Below are 27745 nucleotides of genomic sequence, written 5' to 3' on the forward strand. Positions count from 1 at the left end.
CACTCTGAGCCCTCGCTTCGTCCCTTATTACCCCCATTTGGCCCTCCAATCGCTCACCCTGAGCATCCATCCGGTTCCCCATTTGTCCCATTTTGGCTTCTAGCCTGTCCATAAGGGCCCCCATTTGCAGGAGGAAAAGGTTCGGATCCACCAGGGGCGCTGTCACGGTCGCCGGCGCGGTGACCAGCGAGGCGCCATTTTGCGCGCCTGCTACCCTCGCTGTTTCGCTCTCCTCACGTCCCTCATTTTGGTCCTGGATCGACCCTACCTCACTCTCCCCTACCGGACCCCAGCCGTCTTGATCCGCCATAGCGCGACTTGCAAAATTCGAGTTTCGTAAAACAAAACAAATTTCGGCCGCTCCAAATTTTGACCAAATTTTTTTTTTCCTCTATTCGTTTTTTTTTTTTTTTTTCTTCAAAATTTGGTCGGGCCTCGAATCTCACTCCCGACACCAATTGTTACAGATACGACTTTGATGGTATGGTGGGCCGAGCGGGATGGCCGCCGTATCCGTACAAGTTACCCGATTGTACTCGAACGTCGACGAAGCCGCGCTATGCTGGCTCAATAGGAAAGAGAAGACACCCGGCTGGGTTATAATGACACAATACGACACCAGGGGTTCAGTTCTCAAGTATATTCGTACGGAAAAAGGTTAGATTACAGGGACAAGAGGGAAACATAGGAAGGTGGGCACTTAGACACAACCTTATATTAACCCTAGACAGACCACAGATAAACGGGACAACGCTGACTCACACGGGATTTGATGGCAAGGAAAGCGGCAGTCGATGGCTCAGGTGCACCTGGCTCCGGGACAGAATCACGTACGGTGGTGTCCAGCAGATGCGGGGAGGTCGCTCAGCGCTCGTGGGTCGCGACTTTGGTGGAGATGCCGGGGAGGTCGCTCAGCGCTCGGGAGGGTGGCGTCTTGTCCTTCCAAGCTCGGGGCGCATCTCACGTCACGTCCGGCGCGGGGCCGCGTATATCCGGCGGGGAGTGACACGCCCTCGGCTCGTTAGCGCCGCCCCAGATGGCATCGGCCCATGGCTTCTCATTGGGTGCGGGGGTTACCGGCTCCGCCCTTGACGAGGGGCCGACAGGGAGCCCCTTCGTGGTAACCCCGTGGAGCGCGTGGTCAATGGCGGCTAACCGAGCCGGAAGGAGGACGCCCACTCCCCATGCCGTCACCGCGCCGCCCCCCTCTTTTGTTGTTGTTGTTGTAGTTGGCGCTTCTTCATGGGGAAGAGATGCGGAGAGGTATGGGGAGGTCCTAAACTTCCTAACAGGTGCCATATAATCACATTCTGGTGCAACGAAGAGTCATAATTAATGGAAACAAGTCCTTAACTGACATAGATTAAGAATAACTAGCAAGATGTCCTATAATTGTCTACGTGTGGTGCGGGGGACCTGGGCACGACATTTAATGGGGGGATGAAGGGGAAGATCGGCTCTAATGGGTGTTGTTTACAGACAATGGGACTAGGGAATGGGGTAAGGGAGAGTTGGGGAGTATCGGAGAAAATAGGGGAATATTTACAAGCGGATATGGAGGCCAAATTCCATATTCGCAACAATATATACATACATATATATATATATATACGTATATTATAAATTGAGGATATTATAAATTTTTTAAAAAGTGGTTGACCTTTGGCCTAAGTTGACCTTTTGGCCCACACTGATCTCAAAATAGTTGGTGGTTGAATTCAGTAAGCTGATATGTAAACCCTATTCAAATTTCAAGTCAATCGGATGAAAATTGAGGATTTTAGAAATTTGAAATGGTTGTTGACCTTTGGCCTATGTTGACCTTTTGGCCTATGCTGATCTCAAAAATAGTTGTTGGTTGAATTCAATTCGCCGACATATATATCCTATTCAAATTTCAAGTCAATCGGATGAAAATTGAGGATTTTAGAAATTTGAAAAAAAATGGTTGACCTTTGGCCTGCGTTGACCTTTTGGCCTAAGGTGATCTCAAAAATAGTTGGTGGTTGAATTCAGTGAGCCGATATGTAAATCCTATTCAAATTTCAATTCAATCGGATGAAAATTGTGGATTTTTAAAATTTGAAAAAAGTGGTTGACCTTTTGCCTATGTTGACCTTTTGGCCTATGTTGATCTCACAAATAGTTGGTGGTTGAATTCAGTTCGCCGATATGTAAATCCTATTCAAATTTTAAGTCAATGGGATGAAAATTGAGGATTTTAGGAATTTGAAAAAAGTGGTTGACCTTTGGCCTTTGTTGAACTTTTGACCTTTTGACCCCAAAAATAAATAGGATTTTGTCGGACCAGGAACTCTACCATTTGGTGAAGTTTCGTGAAGATTGGTTTAAAATTGTCCTGCAGGCAAGTATAAGTGAACGGACAGACAAGCACACACACAAACCGGAGTGAGTAACATACTTGCAAAAAAAAAAAAAAAAAAAAAAAAAAATCTGCCAAGTAACAAACAAACAAACAAACAAACAAACAAACGGACTCAAATGCAATACCGTCTCCTCAGGCGAGGGTAATTATTGCTGATGTTAAGAAATGGACAGTTGTTAAGGTTAGACCTGTACCTATCTTTGACATGAACTGTGGTGTAATTTTATCAATCAATCAATAATCGGTTTATTACAAAAAGACTTTCGCAGCCATCGGCTGAATTAGTCAACATACAAATATTGCAAGGACAAGAACAAAAAATATATAAATGGCTCGAAAATAAAATGGCAAATAAATAAGTTATTGTTATTGTTTCTAGGTGGGGGGAGCCAATGTCTGTGTATGTTTGATTTTAAGAGTTATTGTTCCTAGGTGGGGGAGCCCATCTCTGTGTATGTTTGATTTTAAAAGTTATTGTTTCTAGGGGGGGGGGGGGGGAGCCAATGTCTGTGTATGTTTGATTTTAAGAGTTATTGTTTCTCGGTGGGGGAGCCAATCTCTGTGTATGTTTGATTTTAAGAGTTATTGTTCCAAGGTGGGGGAGCCAATGTCTGTGTATGTTTGATTTTAAGAGTTATTGTTTCTAGGTGGGGGAGCCAATCTCTGTGTATGTTTGATTTTAAGAGTTATTGTTCCAAGGTGGGGGAGCCAATCTCTGTGTATGTTTGATTTTAAGAGTTATTGTTCCAAGGTGGGGGAGCCAATCTCTGTGTATGTTTGATTTTAAGAGTTATTGTTTCTAGGTGGGGGAGCCAATGTCTGTGTATGTTTGATTTTAAGAGTTATTGTTTCTAGGTGGGGGAGCCAATCTCTGTGTATGTTTGATTTTAAGAGTTATTGTTCCAAGGTGGGGGAGCCAATCTCTGTGTATGTTTGATTTTAAGAGTTATTGTTCCAAGGTGGGGGAGCCAATCTCTGTGTATGTTTGATTTTAAGAGTTATTGTTCCTCGGTGGGGGAGCCAATCTCTGTGTATGTTTGATTTTAAGAGTTATTGTTCCAAGGTGGGGGAGCCAATCTCTGTGTATGTTTGATTTTAAGAGTTATTGTTTCTAGGTGGGGGAGCCAATGTCTGTGTATGTTTGATTTTAAGAGTTATTGTTTCTAGGTGGGGGAGCCAATCTCTGTGTATGTTTGATTTTAAGAGTTATTGTTCCAAGGTGGGGGAGCCAATCTCTGTGTATGTTTGATTTTAAGAGTTATTGTTCCAAGGTGGGGGAGCCAATCTCTGTGTATGTTTGATTTTAAGAGTTATTGTTCCAAGGTGGGGGAGCCAATCTCTGTGTATGTTTGATTTTAAGAGTTATTGTTCCAAGGTGGGGGAGCCAATCTCTGTGTATGTTTGATTTTAAGAGTTATTGTTTCTAGGTGGGGGAGCCAATGTCTGTGTATGTTTGATTTTAAGAGTTATTGTTTCTAGGTGGGGGAGCCAATCTCTGTGTATGTTTGATTTTAAGAGTTATTGTTCCAAGGTGGGGGAGCCAATCTCTGTGTATGTTTGATTTTAAGAGTTATTGTTTCTAGGTGGGGGAGCCAATGTCTGTGTATGTTTGATTTTAAGAGTTATTGTTCCAAGGTGGGGGAGCCAATCTCTGTGTATGTTTGATTTTAAGAGTTATTGTTCCTCGGTGGGGGAGCCAATCTTTGTGTATGTTTGATTTTAAGAGTTATTGTTCCTCGGTGGAGGAGCCAATCTCTGTGTATGTTTGATTTTAAGAGTTATTGTTTCTAGGTGGGGGAGCCAATCTCTGTGTATGTTTGATTTTAAGAGTTATTGTTCCAAGGTGGGGGAGCCAATCTCTGTGTCTGTTTGATTTTATGAGTTATTGTTCCAAGGTGGGGGAGCCAATCTCTATGTATGTTTGATTTTAAGAGTTATTGTTCCTCGGTGGGGGAGCCAATCTCTGTGTATGTTTGATTTTAAGAGTTATTGTTTCTAGGTGGGGGAGCCAATCTGTGTATGTTTGATTTTAAGAGTTATTGTTCCAAGGTGCGGGAGCCAATCTCTGTGTATGTTTGATTTTAAGAGTTATTGTTTCTAGGTGGGGGAGCCAATCTCTGTGTATGTTTGATTTTAAGAGTTATTGTTCCAAGGTGGGGGAGCCAATGTCTGTGTATGTTTGATTTTAAGAGTTATTGTTCCAAGGTGGGGGAGCCAATCTCTGTGTATGTTTGATTTTAAGAGTTATTGTTCCAAGGTGCGGGAGGCAATCTCTGTGTATGTTTGATTTTAAGAGTTATTGTTCCAAGGTGGGGGAGCCAATCTCTGTGTATGTTTGATTTTAAGAGTTATTGTTCCAAGGTGGGGGAGCCAATCTCTGTGTATGTTTGATTTTAAGAGTTATTGTTTCTAGGTGGGGGAGCCAATCTCTGTGTATGTTTGATTTCAAGAGTTATTGTTCCAAGGTGGGGGAGCCAATCTCTGTGTATGTTTGATTTTAAGAGTTATTGTTCCAAGGTGGGGGAGCCAATCTCTGTGTATGTTTGATTTTAAGAGTTATTGTTTCTTGGTGGGGGGAGCCAATCTCTGTGTATGTTTGATTTTAAGAGTTATTGTTCCAAGGTGGGGGAGCCAATCTCTATGTATGTTTGATTTTAAGAGTTATTGTTTCTTGGTGGGGGGAGCCAATCTCTGTGTATGTTTGATTTTAAGAGTTATTGTTCCAAGGTGCGGGAGCCAATCTCTATGTATGTTTGATTTTAAGAGTTATTGTTTCTTGGTGGGGGGAGCCAATCTCTGTGTATGTTTGATTTTAAGGTTACATTACCAAAATTGAGGGAGAGCTGTTCCAGCCTCTCAGAAATAACAGGAATTCCAAGTACCTGATAAAATGTCTGCATTAGATTTGGTTGTACAAAAGTAACGAGAGAGAATGAAACAAAATGTTTTCCGTTGCAATTTCTCCAAACGTTCCTTCTGAACCTGAGTTAAGCCACAAACCCATGCGGGTGACGCATATTCCAAAGTGGGTCTGACATACTGTAAATATACTGTTATTAAATCAGAAACAGGGATATTAATTAGAAAGTTTCAGTTGCCGCAAAAAGTCGAGTTTTCTGTTGAAGGTTTTACCTGCCTGAACTTGAGTGTTCCATTTCACGTTTTCTTGCACGTGGATGCCCAATAGTTCAACACAATCTGCTTGATGAACAGTTCAGTCTCCGATATGAAAACTAGGCACGTCTGCCGGGAATCTTTGGAAACATGTTATCATGACTTGGCACTTATTGGTATGAACATTCATAACATTTTTAAATGACCATTCTTGGAGACAGTGAAGTTACTGCTGCATATGACTAGTTTGTTCAGTGTCACTGCAAGTTTGACGAAAGGCCATGCCATCAACATACTTGTAGTGTGAAACGTCAGGATAACCAGAAACAAAGTCATCTATCATGGCTAAGATAACCGGAAACAAAGTCATTTATCATGGCTAAGATAACCGGAAACAGTCATTTATCATGGCTAAGATAACCGGAAACAAAGTCATTTATCATGGCTAAGATAACCGGAAACAAAGTCATCTATCATGGCTAAGATAACCGGAAACAAAGTCATCTATCATGGCTAAGATAACCGGAAACAAAGTCATCTATCATGGCTAAGATAACCGGAAACAAAGTCATCTATCATGGCTAAGATAACCGGAAACAAAGTCATTTATCATGGCTAAGATAACCAGAAAGAAAGTCATTTATCATGGCTAAGATAACAAGAAACAAAGTCATTTTTCATGGCTAAGATAACCAGAAACAAAGTCATTTATCATGGCTAAGATAACCGGAAACAAAGTCATTTATAATGGCTAAGATAACCAGAAAGAAAGTCATTTATCATGGCTAAGATAACAAGAAACAAAGTCATTTTTCATGGCTAAGATAACCAGAAACAAAGTCATTTATCATGGCTAAGAGAACCAGAAACAAAGTCATTTATCATTGTTAAGATAACTGGAAACACTCATTTATCATGGCTAAGATAACCAGAAACAAAGTGATTTATCATGGCTAAGAGAACCAGAAACAAAGTCATTTATCATTGTTAAGATAACTGGAAACACTCATTTATCATGGCTAAGATAACCAGAAACAAAGTGATTTATCATGGCTAAGATAACCAGAAACAAAGTGATTTATCATGGCTAAGATAACCAGAAACAAAGTGATTTATCATGGCTAAGATAACCAGAAACAGTCATTTATCATGACTAAGATAACCAGAAACAGTCATTTATCATGGCTAAGATAACCACAAACAAAGTGATTTATCATTGTTAAGATTACCAGAAACAAAGTCATCTATCATGGCTAAGATAACCAGAAACAAAGTCATCTATCATGGCTAAGATAACCGGAAACAAAGTCATTTATCATGGCTAAGATAACCGGAAACAAAGTCATTTATCATGGCTAAGATAACCAGAAACAAAGTCATTTATCATTGTTAAGATAACTGGAAACACTCATTTATCATGGCTAAGATAACCGGAAACAAAGTCATTTATCATGGCTAAGATAACCAGAAACAAAGTCATTTATCATTGTTAAGATAACTGGAAACAAACTCATCTATCATGGCTAAGATAACCGGAAACAAAGTCATTTATCATGGCTAAGATAACCGGAAACAAAGTCATTTATCATGGCTAAGATAACAAGAAACAAAGTCATTTTTCATGGCTAAGATAACCAGAAACAAAGTCATTTATCATGGCTAAGAGAACCAGAAACAAAGTCATTTATCATTGTTAAGATAACTGGAAACAAACTCATTTATCATGGCTAACAAAAGCAGAAACAAAGTCATTTATCATGGCTAACAAAAGCAGAAACAAAGTCATTTATCATGGCTAAGAGAACCAGAAACAAAGCCATTTATCATTGTTAAGATAACTGGAAACAAACTCATTTATCATGGCTAAGAAAAGCAGAAACAAAGTCATTTATCATGGCTAAGAGAACCAGAAACAAAGCCATTTATCATTGTTAAGATAACTGGAAACAAACTCATTTATCATGGCTAAGATAACCAGAAACAAAGTCATTTATCATGGCTAAGATAACTGGAAACAAACTCATTTATCATGGCTAAGATAACTGGAAACAAACTCATTTATCATGGCTAAGATAACTGGAAACAAACTCATTTATCATGGCTAAGAGAACCAGAAACAAAGCCATTTATCATTGTTAAGATAACTGGAAACAAACTCATTTATCATGGCTAAGATAACCAGAAACAAACTCATTTATCATGGCTAAGAAAAGCAGAAACAAAGTGATTTATCATAGCTAAGATAAGCAGAAACAAAGTGATTTATCATAGCTAAGATAACCAGAAACAAAGTGATTTATCATAGCTAAGATAACCAGAAACAAAGTGATTTATCATAGCCAAGATAACCAGAAACAAAGTGATTTGTCATAGCTAAGATACCCACAAACAAAGCCATTTATCATGGCTAAGATAACCGGAAACAAAGTCATTTATCATGGCTAAGATAACCGGAAACAAAGTCATTTATCATGGCTAAGATAACCAGAAACAAAGTCATTTATCATTGTTAAGATAACTGGAAACAAACTCATTTATCATGGCTAAGATAACCGGAAACAAAGTCATTTATCATGGCTAAGATAACCGGAAACAAAGTCATATATCATGGCTAAGATAACCAGAAACAAAGTCATTTATCATTGTTAAGATAACTGGAAACAAACTCATTTATCATGGCTAAGATAACCGGAAACAAAGTCATTTATCATGGCTAAGATAACCAGAAACAAAGTCATTTATCATTGTTAAGATAACTGGAAACAAACTCATCTATCATGGCTAAGATAACCGGAAACAAAGTCATTTATCATGGCTAAGATAACCGGAAACAAAGTCATTTATCATGGCTAAGATAACAAGAAACAAAGTCATTTTTCATGGCTAAGATAACCAGAAACAAAGTCATTTATCATGGCTAAGAGAACCAGAAACAAAGTCATTTATCATTGTTAAGATAACTGGAAACAAACTCATTTATCATGGCTAAGAAAAGCAGAAACAAAGTCATTTATCATGGCTAAGAGAACCAGAAACAAAGCCATTTATCATTGTTAAGATAACTGGAAACAAACTCATTTATCATGGCTAAGAAAAGCAGAAACAAAGTCATTTATCATGGCTAAGATAACCAGAAACAAAGTGATTTATCATAGCCAAGATAACCAGAAACAAAGTGATTTATCATAGCTTAGATAACCAGAAACAAAGTGATTTATCATAGCCAAGATAACCAGAAACAAAGTGATTTATCATAGCTAAGATACCCACAAACAAAGCCATTCATCATGGCTAAGATAACCAGAAACAAAGTCATTTATCATGGCTAAGATAACCAGAAACAAAGCCATTTATCATTGTTAAGATAACTGGAAACAAACTCATTTATCATGGCTAAGATAACCGGAAACAAAGTCATTTATCATGGCTAAGATAACCAGAAACAAAGTGATTTATCATGGCTAAGATAACCAGAAACAAAGTGATTTATCATGGCTAAGATAACCAGAAACAGTCATTTATCATGGCTAAGATAACCAGAAACAGTCATTTATCATGACTAAGATAACCAGAAACAAAGTCATTTATCATGGCTAAGAGAACCAGAAACAAAGTCATTTATCATTGTTAAGATTACCAGAAACAAAGTCATCTATCATGGCTAAGATAACCGGAAACAAAGTCATTTATCATGGCTAAGATAACCGGAAACAAAGTCATTTATCATGGCTAAGATAACCAGAAAGAAAGTCATTTATCATGGCTAAGATAACAAGAAACAAAGTCATTTTTCATGGCTAAGATAACCAGAAACAAAGTCATTTATCATGGCTAAGAGAACCAGAAACAAAGTCATTTATCATTGTTAAGATAACTGGAAACAAACTCATTTATCATGGCTAAGAAAAGCAGAAACAAAGCCATTTATCATGGCTAAGAGAAACAGAAACAAAGCCATTTATCATTGTTAAGATAACTGGAAGCAAACTCATTTATCATGGCTAAGATAACCAGAAACAAAGTCATTTATCATTGTTAAGATAACTGGAAACACTCATTTATCATGGCTAAGATAACCGGAAACAAAGTCATTTATCATGGCTAAGATAACCAGAAACAAAGTCATTTATCATTGTTAAGATAACTGGAAACAAACTCATCTATCATGGCTAAGATAACCGGAAACAAAGTCATTTATCATGGCTAAGATAACCGGAAACAAAGTCATTTATCATGGCTAAGATAACAAGAAACAAAGTCATTTTTCATGGCTAAGATAACCAGAAACAAAGTCATTTATCATGGCTAAGAGAACCAGAAACAAAGTCATTTATCATTGTTAAGATAACTGGAAACAAACTCATTTATCATGGCTAACAAAAGCAGAAACAAAGTCATTTATCATGGCTAAGAGAACCAGAAACAAAGCCATTTATCATTGTTAAGATAACTGGAAACAAACTCATTTATCATGGCTAAGAAAAGCAGAAACAAAGTCATTTATCATGGCTAAGAGAACCAGAAACAAAGCCATTTATCATTGTTAAGATAACTGGAAACAAACTCATTTATCATGGCTAAGATAACCAGAAACAAAGTCATTTATCATGGCTAAGATAACTGGAAACAAACTCATTTATCATGGCTAAGATAACTGGAAACAAACTCATTTATCATGGCTAAGATAACTGGAAACAAACTCATTTATCATGGCTAAGAGAACCAGAAACAAAGCCATTTATCATTGTTAAGATAACTGGAAACAAACTCATTTATCATGGCTAAGATAACCAGAAACAAACTCATTTATCATGGCTAAGAAAAGCAGAAACAAAGTGATTTATCATAGCTAAGATAAGCAGAAACAAAGTGATTTATCATAGCTAAGATAACCAGAAACAAAGTGATTTATCATAGCTAAGATAACCAGAAACAAAGTGATTTATCATAGCCAAGATAACCAGAAACAAAGTGATTTGACATAGCTAAGATACCCACAAACAAAGCCATTTATCATGGCTAAGATAACCGGAAACAAAGTCATTTATCATGGCTAAGATAACCGGAAACAAAGTCATTTATCATGGCTAAGATAACCAGAAACAAAGTCATTTATCATTGTTAAGATAACTGGAAACAAACTCATTTATCATGGCTAAGATAACCGGAAACAAAGTCATTTATCATGGCTAAGATAACCGGAAACAAAGTCATATATCATGGCTAAGATAACCAGAAACAAAGTCATTTATCATTGTTAAGATAACTGGAAACAAACTCATTTATCATGGCTAAGATAACCGGAAACAAAGTCATTTATCATGGCTAAGATAACCAGAAACAAAGTCATTTATCATTGTTAAGATAACTGGAAACAAACTCATCTATCATGGCTAAGATAACCGGAAACAAAGTCATTTATCATGGCTAAGATAACCGGAAACAAAGTCATTTATCATGGCTAAGATAACAAGAAACAAAGTCATTTTTCATGGCTAAGATAACCAGAAACAAAGTCATTTATCATGGCTAAGAGAACCAGAAACAAAGTCATTTATCATTGTTAAGATAACTGGAAACAAACTCATTTATCATGGCTAAGAAAAGCAGAAACAAAGTCATTTATCATGGCTAAGAGAACCAGAAACAAAGCCATTTATCATTGTTAAGATAACTGGAAACAAACTCATTTATCATGGCTAAGAAAAGCAGAAACAAAGTCATTTATCATGGCTAAGATAACCAGAAACAAAGTGATTTATCATAGCCAAGATAACCAGAAACAAAGTGAATTATCATAGCTTAGATAACCAGAAACAAAGTGATTTATCATAGCCAAGATAACCAGAAACAAAGTGATTTATCATAGCTAAGATACCCACAAACAAAGCCATTCATCATGGCTAAGATAACCAGAAACAAAGTCATTTATCATGGCTAAGATAACCAGAAACAAAGCCATTTATCATTGTTAAGATAACTGGAAACAAACTCATTTATCATGGCTAAGATAACCGGAAACAAAGTCATTTATCATGGCTAAGATAACCGGAAACAAAGTCATTTATCATGGCTAAGAAAAGCAGAAACAAAGCCATTTATCATGGCAAAGAGAACCAGAAACAAAGTCATTTATCATTGTTAAGATAACTGGAAACAAACTCATTTATCATGGCTAAGATAACCAGAAACAAAGTGATTTATCATGGCTAAGATAACCAGAAACAAAGTGATTTATCATGGCTAAGATAACCAGAAACAGTCATTTATCATGGCTAAGATAACCAGAAACAGTCATTTATCATGACTAAGATAACCAGAAACAAAGTCATTTATCATGGCTAAGAGAACCAGAAACAAAGTCATTTATCATTGTTAAGATTACCAGAAACAAAGTCATCTATCATGGCTAAGATAACCGGAAACAAAGTCATTTATCATGGCTAAGATAACCGGAAACAAAGTCATTTATCATGGCTAAGATAACCAGAAAGAAAGTCATTTATCATGGCTAAGATAACAAGAAACAAAGTCATTTTTCATGGCTAAGATAACCAGAAACAAAGTCATTTATCATGGCTAAGAGAACCAGAAACAAAGTCATTTATCATTGTTAAGATAACTGGAAACAAACTCATTTATCATGGCTAAGAAAAGCAGAAACAAAGCCATTTATCATGGCTAAGAGAAACAGAAACAAAGCCATTTATCATTGTTAAGATAACTGGAAGCAAACTCATTTATCATGGCTAAGATAACCAGAAACAAAGTGATTTATCATGGCTAAGATAACCAGAAACAAAGTGATTTATCATGGCTAAGATAACCAGAAACAGTCATTTATCATGGCTAAGATAACCAGAAACAGTCATTTATCATGACTAAGATAACCACAAACAAAGTGATTTATCATTGTTAAGATTACCAGAAACAAAGTCATCTATCATGGCTAAGATAACCGGAAACAAAGTCATTTATCATGGCTACGATAACCGGAAACAAAGTCATTTATCATGGCTAAGATAACCAGAAAGAAAGTCATTTATCATGGCTAAGATAACAAGAAACAAAGTCATTTTTCATGGCTAAGATAACCAGAAACAAAGTCATTTATCATGGCTAAGAGAACCAGAAACAAAGTCATTTATCATTGTTAAGATAACTGGAAACAAACTCATTTATCATGGCTAAGATAACCAGAAACAAAGTCATTTATCATGGCTAAGATAACCGGAAACAAAGCCATTTATCATTGTTAAGATAACTGGAAACAAACTCATTTATCATGGCTAAGAAAAGCAGAAACAAAGTCATTTATCATGGCTAAGAGAACCAGAAACAAAGCCATTTATCATTGTTAAGATAACTGGAAACAAAGTGATTTATCATGGCTAAGATAACCAGAAACAGTCATTTATCATGGCTAAGATAACCAGAAACAGTCATTTATCATGACTAAGATAACCAGAAACAGTCATTTATCATGGTTAGATAACCACAAACAAAGTGATTTATCATTGTTAAGATTACCAGAAACAAAGTGATTTATCATGGCTAAGATAACCAGAAACAAAGTCATTTATCATGGCTAAGATAACCAGAAAGAAAGTCATTTATCATTGTTAAGATAACTGGAAACAAACTCATTTATCATGGCTAAGATAACCAGAAACAAAGCCATTTATCATTGTTAAGATAACTGGAAACAAAGTGATTTATCATGGCTAAGATAACCAGAAACAGTCATTTATCATGGCTAAGATAACCAGAAACAGTCATTTATCATGACTAAGATAACCAGAAACAGTCATTTATCATGGCTAAGATAACCACAAACAAAGTGATTTATCATTGTTAAGATTAACAGAAACAAAGTGATTTATCATGGCTAAGATAACCAGAAACAAAGTCATTTATCATGGCTAAGATAACCAGAAAGAGAGTCATTTATCATGGCTAAGATAACCAGAAACAAAGTCATTTATCATGGCTAAGATAACCAGAAAGAAAGTCATTTATCATGGCTAAGATAACAAGAAACAAAGTCATTTTTCATGGCTAAGATAACCAGAAACAAAGTCATTTATCATGGCTAAGAGAACCAGAAACAAAGTCATTTATCATTGTTAAGATAACTGGAAACAAACTCATTTATCATGGCTAAGAAAAGCAGAAACAAAGCCATTTATCATGGCTAAGAGAACCAGAAACAAAGTCATTTATCATTGTTAAGATAACTGGAAACAAACTCATTTATCATGGCTAAGATAACCAGAAACAAAGTGATTTATCATGGCTAAGATAACCAGAAACAAAGTGATTTATCATGGCTAAGATAACCAGAAACAAAGTGATTTATCATGGCTAAGATAACCAGAAACAAAGTCATTTATCATGGCTAAGATAACCAGAAACAGTCATTTATCATGACTAAGATAACCAGAAACAGTCATTTATCATGGCTAAGATAACCACAAACAAAGTGATTTATCATTGTTAAGATTACCAGAAACAAAGTGATTTATCATTGCTAAGATAACCAGAAACAGTCATTTATCATGGCTAAGATAACCAGAAACAAAGTGATTTATCATGGCTAAGATAACCAGAAACAAAGTCATTTATCATGGCTAAGATAACCAGAAACAAAGTCACTTATCATGGCTAAGATAACCAGAAACAAAGTCATTTATCATGGCTAAGATAACCAGAAACAAAGTCATTTATCATGGCTAAGATAACCAGAAACAGTCATTTATCATGGCTAAGATAACCACAAACAAAGTGATTTATCATTGTTAAGATAACCAGAAACAGTCATTTATCATGGCCAAGAAAACCGGAAACAAAGTGATTTATCATAGCTAAGATAAGCAGAAACAAAGTGATTTATCATAGCTAAGATAACCAGAAACAAAGCGATTTATCATAGCTAAGATAACCAGAAACAAAGTGATTTATCATAGCCAAGATAACCAGAAACAAAGTGATTTATCATAGCTAAGATACCCACAAACAAAGCCATTTATCATAGCCAAGATAACCAGAAACAAAGCCATTTATCATGGCCAAGATAACCAGAAACAAAGCCATTTATCATAGCTAAGATAACCAGAAACAAAGCCATTTATCATAGCCAAGATAACCAGAAACAAAGCCATTTATCATGGCCAAGATAACCAGAAACAAAGCCATTTATCATGGCCAAGATAACCAGAAACAAAGCCATTTATCATAGCTAAGATAACCACAAACAAAGCCATTTATCATAGCTAAGATAACCAGAAACAAAGCCATTTATCATGGCCAAGATAACCAGAAACAAAGCCATTTATCATAGCTAAGATAACCAGAAACAAAGCCATTTATCACAGCTAAGATAACCAGAAACAAAGCCATTTATCATGGCCAAGATAACCAGAAACAAAGCCATTTATCATAGCTAAGATAACCTGAAAGAAAGTCATTTATCATGGCCAAGATAACCAGAAACAAAGCCATTTATCATAGCTAAGATAACCAGAAACAAAGCCATTTATCATACCTAAGATAACCAGAAACAAAGCCATTTATCATGGCCAAGATAACCAGAAACAAAGCCATTTATCATAGCTAAGATAACCTGAAAGAAAGTCATTTATCATGGCTGAGAAAGCAACGGGACCAATTTTTGTGCCTTGAGGAACCCCAGCATTGGTTATTTCCCATGTGGAAACTTCCACGTTCTCCTGTGCAGCTCGAGTTGTCGGAGATGAAAAAAACCTACAAATCCATGGGATAATAGATGGTCTAACACCAAGATTATCAACAACGATCTGGTGGCTTACACGATCAAATGCTTCAGAGAAGTCAGCAGCTCCCAGAACTGGGGGATGTTGGAGTTTATCAGTTCCCTTAAACATATCATCCAGTATTTTAAGTTAACAATGAGTTGCAGACAAGAGTTTATCAGTTCCCTTAAACATATCTTCCAGTATTTTAAGTTAACAATGAGTTGCAGACAAGAGTTTATCAGTTCCCTTAAACATATCTTCCAGTATTTTCAGTTAACAATGAGTTGCAGACAAGAGTTTATCAGTTCCCTTAAACAAATCTTCCAGTATTTTCAGTTAACAATGAGTTGCAGACAAGAGTTTATCAGTTCCCTTAAACATATCATCCAGTATTTTAAGTTAACAATGAGTTGCCGACAAGAGTTTATCAGTTCCCTTCAACATATCATCCAGTATTTTAAGTTAACAATGAGTTGCAGACAAGAGTTTATCAGTTCCCTTAAACATATCATCCAGTATTTTAAGTTAACAATGAGTTGCAGACAAGAGTTTATCAGTTCCCTTTAACAAATCCTCCAGTATTTTAAGTTAACAATGAGTTGCAGACAAGACTTTATCAGTTCCGTTAAACATATCATCCAGTATTTTAAGTTAACAATGAGTTGCAGACAAGAGTTTATCAGTTCCCTTAAACAAATCTTACAGTATTTTAAGTTAACAATGAGTTGCCGACAAGTTTATCAGTTCCCTTAATCATATCATCCAGTATTTTCAGTTAACAATGAGTTGCCGACAAGAGTTTATCAGTTCCCTTAAACATATCATCCAGTATTTTAAGTTAACAATGAGTTGCAGACAAGAGTTTATCAGTTCCCTTAAGCATATCATCCAGTATTTTAAGTTAACAATGAGTTGCCGACAAGAGTTTATCAGTTCCCTTAAACATATCATCCAGTATTTTAAGTTAACAATGAGTTGCAGACAAGAGTTTATCAGTTCCCTTAAACAAATCTTCCAGTATTTTAAGTTAACAATGAGTTGGAGACAAGACTTTATCAGTTCCCTTAAACATATCATCCAGTATTTTAAGTTAACAATGAGTTGCAGACAAGAGTTTATCAGTTCCCTTAAACATATCATCCAGTATTTTAAGTTAACAATGAGTTGCAGACAAGAGTTTATCAGTTCCCTTAAACATATCATCCAGTATTTTAAGTTAACAATGAGTTGCAGACAAGAGTTTATGAGTTCCCTTAAACATATCATCCAGTATTTTAAGTTAACAATGAGTTGCCGACAAGAGTTTATCAGTTCCCTTAAACATATCATCCAGTATTTTAAGTTAACAATGAGTTGCAGACAAGAGTTTATCAGTACCCTTAAACAAATCTTCCAGTATTTTAAGTTAACAATGAGTTGCAGACAAGAGTTTATCAGTTCCCTTTAACATATCATCCAGTATTTAAAGTTAACAATGAGTTGCAGACAAGAGTTTATCAGTTCCCTTAAACATATCATCCAGTATTTTAAGTTAACAATGAGTTGCAGACAAGAGTTTATCAGTTCCCTTAAACATATCATCCAGTATTTTAAGTTAGCAATGAGTTGCAGACAAGAGTTTATCAGTTCCCTTAAACAAATCCTCCAGTATTTTAAGTTAACAATGAGTTGCAGACAAGAGTTTATCAGTTCCGTTAAACATATCATCCAGTATTTTAAGTTAACAATGAGTTGCAGACAAGAGTTTATCAGTTCCCTTAAACAAATCTTCCAGTATTTTAAGTTAACAATGAGTTGCCGACAAGAGTTTATCAGTTCCCTTAAACATATCATCCAGTATTTTAAGTTAACAATGAGTTGCAGACAAGAGTTTATCAGTTCCCTTAAACATATCATCCAGTATTTTAAGTTAACAATGAGTTGCCGACAAGAGTTTATCAGTTCCCTTAAACATATCATCCAGTATTTTAAGTTAACAATGAGTTGTAGACAAGAGTTTATCAGTTCCCTTGAACATATCATCCAGTATTTTAAGTTAACAATGAGTTGCCGACAAGAGTTTATCAGTTCCCTTAAACAAATCTTCCAGTATTTTAATGTTAACAATGAGTTGCAGACAAGTTTATCAGTTCCCTTAAACATATCATCCAGTATTTTAAGTTAACAATGAGTTGCCGACAAGAGTTTATCAGTTCCCTTAAACATATCTTCCAGTATTTTAAGTTGACAATGAGTTGCCGACAAGAGTTTATCAGTTCCCTTAAACAAATCTTCCAGTATTTTAAGTTAACAATGAGTTGCAGACAAGAGTTTATCAGTTCCCTTAAACAAATCTTCTAGTATTTTAATTTAACAATGAGTTGCAGACAAGAGTTTATTAGTTCCCTTAAACATATCATCCAGTATTTTTAGTTAACAATGAGTTGCAGACAAGAGTTTATCAGTTCCCTTAAACAAATCCTCCAGTATTTTAAGTTAACAATGAGTTGCAGACAAGAGTTTATCAGTTCCGTTAAAAATATCATCCAGTATTTTAAGTTAACAATGAGTTGCAGACAAGAGTTTATCAGTTCCCTTAAACAAATCTTCCAGTATTTTAAGTTAACAATGAGTTGCAGACAAGAGTTTATCAGTTCCCTTAAACATATCATCCAGTATTTTAAGTTAACAATGAGTTGCCGACAAGAGTTTATCAGTTCCCTTAAACATATCATCCAGTATTTTAAGTTAACAATGAGTTGCAGACAAGACTTTATCAGTTCCCTTAAACATATCATCCAGTATTTTAAGTTAACAATGAGTTGCCGACAAGAGTTTATCAGTTCCCTTAAACATATCATCCAGTATTTTAAGTTAACAATGAGTTGCAGACAAGAGTTTATCAGTTCCCTTAAACAAATCTTCCAGTATTTTAAGTTAACAATGAGTTGCAGACAAGAGTTTATCAGTTCCGTTAAAAATATCATCCAGTATTTTAAGTTAACAATGAGTTGCAGACAAGAGTTTATCAGTTCCCTTAAACATATCATCCAGTATTTTAAGTTAACAATGAGTTGCAGACAAGAGTTTATCAGTTCCCTTAAACATATCATACAGTATTTTAAGTTAACAATGAGTTGCCGACAAGAGTTTATCAGTTCCCTTAAACATATCATCCAGTATTTTAAGTTAACAATGAGTTGCAGACAAGAGTTTATCAGTTACCTTAAACATATCATCCAGTATTTTAAGTTAACAATGAGTTGCCGACAAGAGTTTATCAGTTCCCTTAAACATATCATCCAGTATTTTAAGTTAACAATGAGTTGCAGACAAGAGTTTATCAGTTCCCTTAAACAAATCTTCCAGTATTTTAAGTTAACAATGAGTTGCAGACAAGAGTTTATCAGTTCCCTTAAACATATCATCCAGTATTTTAAGTTAACAATGAGTTGCAGACAAGAGTTTATCAGTTCCCTTAAACAAATCCTCCAGTATTTTAAGTTAACAATGAGTTGCAGACAAGACTTTATCAGTTCCGTTCAACATATCATCCAGTATTTTAAGTTAACAATGAGTTGCAGACAAGAGTTTATCAGTTCCCTTAAACAAATCTTCCAGTATTTTAAGTTAACAATGAGTTGCCGACAAGTTTATCAGTTCCCTTAATCATATCATCCAGTATTTTCAGTTAACAATGAGTTGCCGACAAGAGTTTATCAGTTCCCTTAAACATATCATCCAGTATTTTAAGTTGACAATGAGTTGCAGACAAGAGTTTATCAGTTCCCTTAAACAAATCTTCCAGTATTTTAAGTTAACAATGAGTTGCAGACAAGAGTTTATCAGTTCCCTTGAACATATCATCCAGCATTTTAAGTTAACAATGAGTTGCCGACAAGAGTTTATCAGTTCCCTTAAACATATCATCCAGTATTTTAAGTTAACAATGAGTTGCAGACAAGAGTTTATCAGTTCCCTTAAACAAATCTTCCAGTATTTTAAGTTAACAATGAGTTGGAGACAAGACTTTATCAGTTCCCTTAAACATATCATCCAGTATTTTAAGTTAACAATGAGTTGCAGACAAGAGTTTATCAGTTCCCTTAAACATATCATCCAGTATTTTAAGTTAACAATGAGTTGCCGACAAGAGTTTATCAGTTCCCTTAAACATATCATCCAGTATTTTAAGTTAACAATGAGTTGCAGACAAGAGTTTATCAGTTCCCTTAAACATATCATCCAGTATTTTAAGTTAACAATGAGTTGCCGACAAGAGTTTATCAGTTCCCTTAAACATATCATCCAGTATTTTAAGTTAACAATGAGTTGCAGACAAGAGTTTATCAGTTCCCTTAAACAAATCTTCCAGTATTTTAAGTTAACAATGAGTTGCAGACAAGAGTTTATCAGTTCCCTTGAACATATCATCCAGTATTTTAAGTTAACAATGAGTTGCCGACAAGAGTTTATCAGTTCCCTTAAACATATCATCCAGTATTTTAAGTTAACAATGAGTTGCAGACAAGAGTTTATCAGTTCCCTTAAACAAATCTTCCAGTATTTTAAGTTAACAATGAGTTGGAGACAAGACTTTATCAGTTCCCTTAAACATATCATCCAGTATTTTAAGTTAACAATGAGTTGCAGACAAGAGTTTATCAGTTCCCTTAAACATATCATCCAGTATTTTAAGTTAACAATGAGTTGCCGACAAGAGTTTATCAGTTCCCTTAAACATATCATCCAGTATTTTAAGTTAACAATGAGTTGCAGACAAGAGTTTATCAGTTCCCTTAAACATATCATCCAGTATTTTAAGTTAACAATGAGTTGCCGACAAGAGTTTATCAGTTCCCTTAAACATATCATCCAGTATTTTAAGTTAACAATGAGTTGCAGACAAGAGTTTATCAGTTCCCTTAAACAAATCTTCCAGTATTTTAAGTTAACAATGAGTTGCAGACAAGAGTTTATCAGTTCCCTTAAACATATCATCCAGTATTTAAAGTTAACAATGAGTTGCAGACAAGAGTTTATCAGTTCCCTTAAACATATCATCCAGTATTTTAAGTTAGCAATGAGTTGCAGACAAGAGTTTATCAGTTCCCTTAAACAAATCCTCCAGTATTTTAAGTTTACAATGAGTTGCAGACAAGAGTTTATCAGTTCCGTTAAACATATCATCCAGTATTTTAAGTTAACAATGAGTTGCAGACAAGAGTTTATCAGTTCCCTTAAACAAATCTTCGAGTATTTTAAGTTAACAATGAGTTGCCGACAAGAGTTTATCAGTTCCCTTAAACATATCATCCAGTATTTTAAGTTAACAATGAGTTGCAGACAAGAGTTTATCAGTTCCCTTAAACATATCATCCAGTATTTTAAGTTAACAATGAGTTGCCGACAAGAGTTTATCAGTTCCCTTAAACATATCATCCAGTATTTTAAGTTAACAATGAGTTGCAGACAAGAGTTTATCAGTTCCCTTGAACATATCATCCAGTATTTTAAGTTAACAATGAGTTGCCGACAAGAGTTTATCAGTTCCCTTAAACATATCATCCAGTATTTTAAGTTAACAATGAGTTGCAGACAAGAGTTTATCAGTTCCCTTAAACATATCATCCAGTATTTTAAGTTAACAATGAGTTGCAGACAAGAGTTTATCAGTTCCCTTAAACAAATCTTCCAGTATTTTAAGTTAACAATGAGTTGCCGACAAGAGTTTATCAGTTCCCTTAAACAAATCTTCCAGTATTTTAAGTTAACAATGAGTTGCAGACAAGAGTTTATCAGTTCCCTTAAACATATCATCCAGTATTTTAAGTTAACGATGAGTTGCCGACAAGAGTTTATCAGTTCCCTTAAACATATCTTCCAGTATTTTAAGTTGACAATGAGTTGCCGACAAGAGTTTATCAGTTCCCTTCAACAAATCTTCCAGTATTTTAAGTTAACAATGAGTTGCAGACAAGAGTTTATCAGTTCCCTTAAACAAATCTTCTAGTATTTTAATTTAACAATGAGTTGCAGACAAGAGTTTATTAGTTCCCTTAAACATATCATCCAGTATTTTTAGTTAACAATGAGTTGCAGACAAGAGTTTATCAGTTCCCTTAAACAAATCCTCCAGTATTTTAAGTTAACAATGAGTTGCAGACAAGAGTTTATCAGTTCCGTTAAAAATATCATCCAGTATTTTAAGTTAACAATGAGTTGCAGACAAGAGTTTATCAGTTCCCTTAAACAAATCTTCCAGTATTTTAAGTTAACAATGAGTTGCCGACAAGAGTTTATCAGTTCCCTTAAACATATCATCCAGTATTTTAAGTTAACGATGAGTTGCAGACAAGAGTTTATCAGTTCCCTTAAACAAATCTTCCAGTATTTTAAGTTAACGATGAGTTGCAGACAAGAGTTTATCAGTTCCCTTAAACATATCATCCAGTATTTTAAGTTGACAATGAGTTGCAGACAAGCGTTTATCAGTTCCCTTAAACAAATCTTCCAGTATTTTAAGTTAACAATGAGTTGCAGACAAGAGTTTATCAGTTCCCTTGAACATATCATCCAGTATTTTAAGTTAACAATGAGTTGCAGACAAGAGTTTATCAGTTCCCTTAAACAAATCCTCCAGTATTTTAAGTTAACAATGAGTTGCAGACAAGAGTTTATCAGTTCCGTTAAAAATATCATCCAGTATTTTAAGTTAACAATGAGTTGCAGACAAGAGTTTATCAGTTCCCTTAAACAAATCTTCCAGTATTTTAAGTTAACAATGAGTTGCAGACAAGAGTTTATCAGTTCCCTTAAACATATCATCCAGTATTTTAAGTTAACAATGAGTTGCCGACAAGAGTTTATCAGTTCCCTTAAACATATCATCCAGTATTTTAAGTTAACAATGAGTTGCAGACAAGACTTTATCAGTTCCCTTAAACATATCATCCAGTATTTTAAGTTAACAATGAGTTGCCGACAAGAGTTTATCAGTTCCCTTAAACATATCATCCAGTATTTTAAGTTAACAATGAGTTGCAGACAAGAGTTTATCAGTTCCCTTAAACAAATCTTCCAGTATTTTAAGTTAACAATGAGTTGCAGACAAGAGTTTATCAGTTCCGTTAAAAATATCATCCAGTATTTTAAGTTAACAATGAGTTGCAGACAAGAGTTTATCAGTTCCCTTAAACATATCATCCAGTATTTTAAGTTAACAATGAGTTGCAGACAAGAGTTTATCAGTTCCCTTAAACATATCATCCAGTATTTTAAGTTAACAATGAGTTGCCGACAAGAGTTTATCAGTTCCCTTAAACATATCATCCAGTATTTTAAGTTAACAATGAGTTGCAGACAAGAGTTTATCAGTTCCCTTAAACAAATCTTCCAGTATTTTAAGTTAACAATGAGTTGCAGACAAGAGTTTATCAGTTCCCTTAAACATATCATCCAGTATTTAAAGTTAACAATGAGTTGCAGACAAGAGTTTATCAGTTCCCTTAAACATATCATCCAGTATTTTAAGTTAGCAATGAGTTGCAGACAAGAGTTTATCAGTTCCCTTAAACAAATCCTCCAGTATTTTAAGTTTACAATGAGTTGCAGACAAGAGTTTATCAGTTCCGTTAAACATATCATCCAGTATTTTAAGTTAACAATGAGTTGCAGACAAGAGTTTATCAGTTCCCTTAAACAAATCTTCGAGTATTTTAAGTTAACAATGAGTTGCCGACAAGAGTTTATCAGTTCCCTTAAACATATCATCCAGTATTTTAAGTTAACAATGAGTTGCAGACAAGAGTTTATCAGTTCCCTTAAACATATCATCCAGTATTTTAAGTTAACAATGAGTTGCCGACAAGAGTTTATCAGTTCCCTTAAACATATCATCCAGTATTTTAAGTTAACAATGAGTTGCAGACAAGAGTTTATCAGTTCCCTTGAACATATCATCCAGTATTTTAAGTTAACAATGAGTTGCCGACAAGAGTTTATCAGTTCCCTTAAACATATCATCCAGTATTTTAAGTTAACAATGAGTTGCAGACAAGAGTTTATCAGTTCCCTTAAACATATCATCCAGTATTTTAAGTTAACAATGAGTTGCAGACAAGAGTTTATCAGTTCCCTTAAACAAATCTTCCAGTATTTTAAGTTAACAATGAGTTGCCGACAAGAGTTTATCAGTTCCCTTAAACAAATCTTCCAGTATTTTAAGTTAACAATGAGTTGCAGACAAGAGTTTATCAGTTCCCTTAAACATATCATCCAGTATTTTAAGTTAACGATGAGTTGCCGACAAGAGTTTATCAGTTCCCTTAAACAAATCATCCAGTATTTTAAGTTAACAATGAGTTGCAGACAAGAGTTTATCAGTTCCCTTAAACATATCATCCAGTATTTTAAGTTAACGATGAGTTGCCGACAAGAGTTTATCAGTTCCCTTAAACATATCATCCAGTATTTTAAGTTAACGATGAGTTGCCGACAAGAGTTTATCAGTTCCCTTAAACATATCATCCAGTATTTTAAGTTAACAATGAGTTGCCGACAAGAGTTTATCAGTTCCCTTAAACATATCATCCAGTATTTTAAGTTAACAATGAGTTGCCGACAAGAGTTTATCAGTTCCCTTAAACATATCTTCCAGTATTTTAAGTTGACAATGAGTTGCCGACAAGAGTTTATCAGTTCCCTTCAACAAATCTTCCAGTATTTTAAGTTAACAATGAGTTGCAGACAAGAGTTTATCAGTTCCCTTAAACAAATCTTCTAGTATTTTAATTTAACAATGAGTTGCAGACAAGAGTTTATCAGTTCCCTTAAACATATCATCCAGTATTTTAAGTTGACAATGAGTTGCAGACAAGCGTTTATCAGTTCCCTTAAACAAATCTTCCAGTATTTTAAGTTAACAATGAGTTGCAGACAAGAGTTTATCAGTTCCCTTGAACATATCATCCAGTATTTTAAGTTAACAATGAGTTGCCGACAAGAGTTTATCAGTTCCCTTAAACATATCATCCAGTATTTTAAGTTAACAATGAGTTGCCGACAAGAGTTTATCAGTTCCCTTAAACATATCATCCAGTATTTTAAGTTAACAATGAGTTGCAGACAAGAGTTTATCAGTTCCCTTGAACATATCATCCAGTATTTTAAGTTAACAATGAGTTGCCGACAAGAGTTTATCAGTTCCCTTAAACATATCATCCAGTATTTTAAGTTAACAATGAGTTGCAGACAAGAGTTTATCAGTTCCCTTAAACATATCATCCAGTATTTTAAGTTAACAATGAGTTGCAGACAAGAGTTTATCAGTTCCCTTAAACAAATCTTCCAGTATTTTAAGTTAACAATGAGTTGCCGACAAGAGTTTATCAGTTCCCTTAAACAAATCTTCCAGTATTTTAAGTTAACAATGAGTTGCAGACAAGAGTTTATCAGTTCCCTTAAACATATCATCCAGTATTTTAAGTTAACGATGAGTTGCCGACAAGAGTTTATCAGTTCCCTTAAACAAATCATCCAGTATTTTAAGTTAACAATGAGTTGCAGACAAGAGTTTATCAGTTCCCTTAAACATATCATCCAGTATTTTAAGTTAACGATGAGTTGCCGACAAGAGTTTATCAGTTCCCTTAAACATATCATCCAGTATTTTAAGTTAACGATGAGTTGCCGACAAGAGTTTATCAGTTCCCTTAAACATATCATCCAGTATTTTAAGTTAACAATGAGTTGCCGACAAGAGTTTATCAGTTCCCTTAAACATATCATCCAGTATTTTAAGTTAACAATGAGTTGCCGACAAGAGTTTATCAGTTCCCTTAAACATATCTTCCAGTATTTTAAGTTGACAATGAGTTGCCGACAAGAGTTTATCAGTTCCCTTCAACAAATCTTCCAGTATTTTAAGTTAACAATGAGTTGCAGACAAGAGTTTATCAGTTCCCTTAAACAAATCTTCTAGTATTTTAATTTAACAATGAGTTGCAGACAAGAGTTTATCAGTTCCCTTAAACATATCATCCAGTATTTTAAGTTGACAATGAGTTGCAGACAAGCGTTTATCAGTTCCCTTAAACAAATCTTCCAGTATTTTAAGTTAACAATGAGTTGCAGACAAGAGTTTATCAGTTCCCTTGAACATATCATCCAGTATTTTAAGTTAACAATGAGTTGCAGACAAGAGTTTATCAGTTCCCTTAAACAAATCCTCCAGTATTTTAAGTTAACAATGAGTTGCAGACAAGAGTTTATCAGTTCCGTTAAAAATATCATCCAGTATTTTAAGTTAACAATGAGTTGCAGACAAGAGTTTATCAGTTCCCTTAAACAAATCTTCCAGTATTTTAAGTTAACAATGAGTTGCAGACAAGAGTTTATCAGTTCCCTTAAACATATCATCCAGTATTTTAAGTTAACAATGAGTTGCCGACAAGAGTTTATCAGTTCCCTTAAACATATCATCCAGTATTTTAAGTTAACAATGAGTTGCAGACAAGACTTTATCAGTTCCCTTAAACATATCATCCAGTATTTTAAGTTAACAATGAGTTGCCGACAAGAGTTTATCAGTTCCCTTAAACATATCATCCAGTATTTTAAGTTAACAATGAGTTGCAGACAAGAGTTTATCAGTTCCGTTAAACATATCATCCAGTATTTTAAGTTAACAATGAGTTGCAGACAAGAGTTTATCAGTTCCCTTAAACATATCATCCAGTATTTTAAGTTAACAATGAGTTGCAGACAAGAGTTTATCAGTTCCCTTAAACATATCATCCAGTATTTTAAGTTAACAATGAGTTGCAGACAAGAGTTTATCAGTTCCCTTAAACATATCATCCAGTATTTTAAGTTAACGATGAGTTGCAGACAAGAGTTTATCAGTTCCTTTAAACATATCATCCAGTATTTTAAGTTAACGATGAGTTGCAGACAAACCCTCAAGACAACCAAACTGTTGAACGTCAATAGAATTCCTAATGTCCTTACATATCCAGTTTACCACAAGATCCTGAAAAACGTTGGAAAATTTGCATGTGAGTGCAATCAGCATGTCCTCCGAAGGATCTGCTCATGAACTGTATTACCTGGCATGCACTCACTTGGGAAGCACCTGTGTGTAGGAAACACCTTGACGCGTCTTTTGTCGTAATACAATGACTGAACAATAACGTCAATGCTCATTTTGAGTCCAATCTTTCCTTTCCTTATTGTTTTTACAGATCCTTGCTCTTGCGCAAGCACCACCGCTGCACCAGTGATGAACACAAGCACCACCGCTGCACCAGCGATGAGCACAAGCACCACCGCTGCACCAGTGATGAACACAAGCACCACCGCTGCACCAGCGATGAACACAAGCACCACCGCTGCACCAGTGATGAACACAAGCACCACCGCTGCACCAGTGATGAACACAAGCACCACCGCTGCACCAGCGATGAACACAAGCACCACCGCTGCACCAGCGATGAACACAAGCACCACCGCTGCACCAGCGATGAACACAAGCACCACCGCTGCACCAGCGATGAACACAAGCACCACCGCTGCACCAGTGATGAACTCAAGCACCACCGCTGCACCAGTGATGAACACAACAAGCACCACCGCTGCACCAGTGATGAACACAAGCACCACCGCTGCACCAGTGATGAGCACAAGCACCACCGCTGCACCAGTGATGAACACAACAAGCAGCACAGGTGGACTTCATGGGAACCCATCGAGGGTGAAGGCTTTCCACATGTGTGTGCAGGGCCTCATTATTTACGGTGTCATTTTCTACATCGGAAAAGGTTTATGGTAACCAGGAGCAAGTCGGTGGCATCGATAACACGTCTGCATGTTAAATGGATAACAGATTACATATAATGCTGAACTTTCCGTTCCGTTCCTCATCCGTATATATATATATATGTATATTTGATTCCAATGGTACTTGATTATAGTTTGTGTTTCGATATCCGAACAAAGCTGAGCCAATTTGCATGTCGTGGATTACAGAGAATGTTGTCGTTTGGATGATAAAGCAAACAGAGGTGGTGGGATTAAAAGATGGATGAATAAAAACATACAACCCGTACAACTGTTTACACTGAAGTATAAAAGTACAAGAGTGGTTCAACTTCAACCACAACGTTTGGTTCCAAAATACAGAACATCAGGTAATCACAAGTACGTCACAGGTAAATACAGGTGGCTTCATTTTAACTTCAAAAAGTTTCTCACATAATATGAAAATAAATAAATGAAACATTTCTGAATTCTGCAACCGACAGAATTAGAAAAATAGAATTTGTACTCGGAGTCGAGACTCGTGGAAGAGCTGCAACACCGATTGGATCAGGACGCGAGCGAACAGAAGAACAGAAGAATGAGATTTGTGAAGATTGAAAGACTAATTCCAGGTGTTTGACCAGCTTGGGATTCCATCTGGGCCTGAAGAGAGGGAAGAGGATGCAGCCTGCCT

The 27745-nt window shown here is 35.5% G+C and overlaps 1 protein-coding gene across 1 annotated transcript in view; it reads left to right on the plus strand.

The window, feature by feature from the left end:
* Window positions 1-27361, plus strand: part of LOC137428762 (chitinase-3-like protein 1) — a 218380-nt gene extending 191019 nt beyond the window's left edge. Inside the window, exon 12 of the mRNA XM_068118658.2 lies at window positions 26496-27361. Coding sequence (XP_067974759.2) covers window positions 26496-27082 — 587 coding nt within the window. The 3' untranslated portion in view covers window positions 27083-27361. The remainder of the gene's footprint in view (window positions 1-26495) is intronic.
* The last annotated feature ends 384 nt before the right edge of the window (window positions 27362-27745 follow it).

This window comes from Myxine glutinosa, chromosome 5, assembly GCF_964187855.1.
Source record: "Myxine glutinosa chromosome 5, kmMyxGlut1.1, whole genome shotgun sequence".
Classification (NCBI taxonomy): Eukaryota; Metazoa; Chordata; class Myxini; order Myxiniformes; family Myxinidae; genus Myxine; species Myxine glutinosa.